Source organism: Sorex fumeus, unplaced genomic scaffold, assembly GCF_029834395.1.
Source record: "Sorex fumeus unplaced genomic scaffold, SorFum_2.1 ptg000007l, whole genome shotgun sequence".
In the NCBI taxonomy this organism is placed as follows: Eukaryota; Metazoa; Chordata; class Mammalia; order Eulipotyphla; family Soricidae; genus Sorex; species Sorex fumeus.
The window spans coordinates 4,475,432-4,479,976 of NW_026606064.1; the positions used below are offsets into that span (position 1 = coordinate 4,475,432).

General features: G+C 36.2%; 1 protein-coding gene across 1 annotated transcript; it reads right to left on the reverse strand.

The window, feature by feature from the left end:
- Positions 1-202: 202 nt before the first annotated feature.
- Positions 203-1,150, reverse strand: LOC130044448 (olfactory receptor 8J2). The gene has a single exon (XM_056137190.1). It carries the CDS (start codon positions 1,148-1,150, stop codon positions 203-205), a length of 948 nt encoding a protein of 315 aa, XP_055993165.1.
- Positions 1,151-4,545: the final 3,395 nt, after the last annotated feature.

Sequence of the window (4,545 nt, forward strand, 5' to 3'; positions counted from 1 at the left end):
CAATGATTGTATAACTGAAACCCAAGCACAAAAATTTGTAAGTCTGCAACTGTACCTCATGGTGTTTCACTAATAAAAATAAAAAATAAAAATAAAGTAAAATTTTTAAAAAAGAAACAAAGAATAAGAGAACCATATGTCATGTTGGCCTCTCAATTAGCAGCCGGATTTTCAAAATCAATGGATGACTATTGCTCCAACTTTATATTCGGTTGAGAGATTGACAAGGGTTATTCAGGAATCTTTTCAGCGCATCCTTCACATCCTTGTTCCTGAGACTGTAAATGAGGGGGTTCAGCATTGGTATCACGAGGGTGTAGAAAACCGAGGCCATCTTATCAGTATCTAAGGAGTGGTTGGTCCTCGGCTGCAAATACATGAAGAGGAGAGTTCCATAGAACACAGTGACAGCAATCATGTGAGAAGCGCAGGTGGAAAAGGCTTTTCGCCGCCCCTCTGCAGATCGAATCCTCAGGATAGCCAGGATGATGTTGAAGTAGGATACTAAAACAATAATCATAGAGAAAAACAAATTGGTCCCGGAAAAGGTAAACACTGCGGTTTCTGGAATGTAAGTATCAGAGCAGGCCAAGGCTAACAGAGGGACGTTGTCACAGTAGAAGTGATTGATGACATTGTTAGAGCAATAGGACACAGAAAACACGCAGGAGGACACGGTGAGTGCTGTGGTCAGACTGTAGAGGTAGGTGAGGAAGACCAGGAGGAAGCAGATCTGCGGGGACACCACCGCCAGGTAGAGCAGGGGATTGCAAATAGCCACGTAGCGGTCATAGGCCATGGCCGCCAGCATGAAAATCTCAGCCACAATGAAAACTAAGAATCCTCCCAGCTGAGCAGCACATCCATAGTAAGATATGGTTTTCTTCGTCACCAAGAAGTTCACCAGCATTTGGGGGGCAATAACTGTGGAGTTGCCAAGATTGATGATAGCCAGGTGGCGGAGGAAGAAGTACATGGGCGTTTGGAGTTGGGCGTCAATGCTGGTGAGGGTGATGATGCCCATGTTTCCTGCCACGGTCAGTCCATAAATGACCAGGAACACAAAGAAAAGAGGAATCTGGAGCTCTGGAAGGTCTGAGACTCCCATGAGAATGAACTCAGTCACTCTGGTGAGATTCCCTGGAGCCATTTATTTTTCTGCTTCCATCTTCTAACCGGGAAAAATGAAAGACATTCATAAACATTCAAATCGCTTTTATGTGAGATGCGAGATTGTTCGATGTTTTGTTTAAACACGCTAATTTGTGGCCAGAGAGATAGTACAGCTAATGGGGTGTTTGCTTTGCTCCTCTCTCACCTGGGTTCAAACTCCAGCATAGCCAGGAGTGATTCCTTGAGCACTTCTGGGTGCGGCTCTGAGAGCAAAATAATAAAATAAAATAAGGTGATATAACTTGTTCACAATCACTTAAAATTTCAGGGGTCATTTTTTTTTTTGCCAATTTTTACAACATCCAGCAATATGGACTCCCCAGAGATAAATTTCAGCTTCTTAAAGGGCTAGTCGCCAGTCTATTCATTGTTGGATATTGAGGACTAAAAATATACATTAGAATATATATACATAAAACACATTTTATGTGCTGAGGTCTATATTTTCATACTAGTCAAAATAAAACGGGCTATTGCATGAGTAAAAGCACATGCATGCATTAACCTATACACAGACACAGATGCTTTTGCATGTGTGTGTGCATTTTTCTAAAGACGAATGAGCTAATGAGAGAGAATGACCTCTTCATTTTTTGGGGGGGTCATGGGGAGTGCCCCAGAAGTGATCAGGAAATCAGAATCCACTTGCTGATCACTGTGCCAATGCTTTCAGCATTAAGCCCATTTTTTCTTATTTGGTCACCTCCTTTTCAGCCTGACCTTACCACCACCTTTGAGAATCTCATTATTTCACAGGAAACCTTTAGCACTCTACCATAGCTCTCATTTCATCTATCTGACAACAAGACTCCACTGGATACCTTTACCTCGTATCATTTGAATTTTGAATTTTCATAACCACAGTTCCTTTCTTCTGATCAGTAAGCTAGTCCAGCCCTATCAATCTGTTTATCTTGATTTGACAAAGTTTGGTTATTTTTTCTTACTAGACTAGAAGAATAATGGGAGAAGAATGAGAATGTTATTAACCATGGCAAATTTTCTGTGCCCAGAGCTTTGCAAAGTATTTTGAGATAATGACCACATCACTATCAGAGTATCCAAAGAGATGGAATATTAGTATTTATAATCATTTCTGAATTGGTTAAGACAACCAAGGCTCAATGATATTATATCACTTAAAGAGAAGAAGATATTGACCAATGGTACAACTTTATGCTGTTTGGTGTCTTTTTCATTTGGCTTTATTAGTTGGTTGCTCATAAATTACTAAGTTAGTTATCTGCATTGCTGATATATTCATAGTACATATTGTGTTAATTATTTAACATTGTAAATATATGCTAGCACAGAGCCTGTAATAATGCATGCAAAGTGATTGGTGTCCATATTTGTTATTTTAGTGTACTTTGACTAATATTTAATAATATACCAGAAACTCATTTTATCCGACTGAAGGATTTTAAAGTTAAAATAAAAATAGTAGGCAAAGTATAATTTTACATTATATGAAAATTTGGAACATATATCTAGTTTATAAGCAAGTAAAATTTGTTTATTATTCTGAAAATTATGCTATTTGTTTTAAAGATACTGTATTGCGTACTTTAAATATATGCCTGATAAGGTCACAGATATATGTTTTTCTTGTCTCTTGCCATAAAATTTAAAAGAATTATGTGGAGCAACTTATCAAACACACTATGGTAAAACACACTTGATTCAAACATTTCCTATTTAATCACTGAGGGAATATTATATTAAGGAACTCTATGCATGTTTCACCAAGTTTATTGAAATACAAAAAACAAGTCTATAATGTAAATAGAGCAAAAACAGCAAATATTAACTGAATTATTAATTTGTAAAATGAGATTTCGAAAATAAAATTAATTCCATATATTTTCTGTTACTAATTTCTTCTCTTATTGTAATATAACTGATAACAAAGCCAGGATTGACTTTTATTTGTGTGTATACATAACTAAAATAAAAGTTACTGTCAAGCATAAAAATCTTTTTCTGTGCTTTCTTCACAATCTTGTTTAATTTTGCATTCATACTTAACAGGAGCCATTTTAAATATTTTCTCAAGTTTTCTTTGAAAACCAATATTCTAAGCAGCTATAACAATGCTACTTTCTTAGAAAAAAGGAATAAGTATTCTAAATTTGAATCAGTCATAAAATTTAGATGTAAAATACTAAAAATAATTTCTTATCAGTTTATGACATAATTTCAAGAATTGTTCTAATCACCCCTTTAATTTGCTTGTATGTGAAGTATATTAGAGACAGACACTGAAGATTATGTACACACTATTTTCACCAGAAGTGTGGCAACTTGTTTTTGACACCAGAAATCTCTCCTCCCTAGTATTTAGCCCCCAGGTAGTGTAAATAACAAGGACAGAAATTTCTTTCTACTGATGGTAAATAATTTAGTAGATAGTTCTTGGAGAGAAGACATCTTCTATGTCAAAAACACTTAACAAGCTTTCAATCTGATACAGTATGTCTTTTTTGATATTTATTCATTTTGACAAATCATTGAAAGAAAAACATACCTTTTTGTATTTCAGTACTTCACAATGACTTTTTGTTTCTCTGACAAACACTCAAGCAATCAATTTTGTCAGTGGGGATGCTGGGCACTATTGTTTGAGTAATATAGCTTTTATATTCATGAAGCAATGGAGTGATGGGAATCACTTTAAAACAGAGAATAGAACAGAAATAATTTCTCTCCTGAATTGATAGAGCTTTCAAGATAGTGTGTTCTCACATCAAGGGTTGACAATAAGTATTTGGTTTAACCCACCTGTGCACAGAGGGCTGCTGAGATTCACACCCAAGCTTGCTGCAAGAAGCACAAAGCTTCATGTTAAAGGCTTTTACACTGCCTGAAATCCCTGAAGATCTTCACGCAGATAAATGTTTGTTTATGACCCCCATCCCTGAACATGAAAGTCATAATTCCCAGATAAAGGTCTGGTACCCCTGTGGGAAAAAAAGACCAATTGCATGCTCATTAGTCAATTCTCCATGCAAGATTTTACCCAGAGTGAAAATGTGTAGATGAAAATGAGACTCTAGGTGATCAAGTTGGATAATAATCCCAAGCAACAATTTTACCCTTTGTATTATAACTGTGTGACCTGAGAAATGTGACTGCCGTAGGATAAAGAAAATCTATCAGAGACCATGAGACCATGTGACTATTTCCCAAAGTTTAATTTTAATATGAATGTTCAGCATAGAATTGAGTGCAAAGTATCCATTCTTTATCCTTCTCAAGAAAATGCCCTAATATATTTATCATAAAAATCAGACTGACAACAGAGTGATGGCCACCAGTAGGGGAGGGGGGAGTGAAGTAGAGAAAAATTAAAGGTATTAAGTGGCTGCTGTT

Bases quoted from the DNA above. Each gene is read 5' to 3' on its own strand.
- LOC130044448 (XM_056137190.1), bottom strand. From the start codon at position 1,150: ATGGCTCCAGGGAATCTCACCAGAGTGACTGAGTTCATTCTCATGGGA.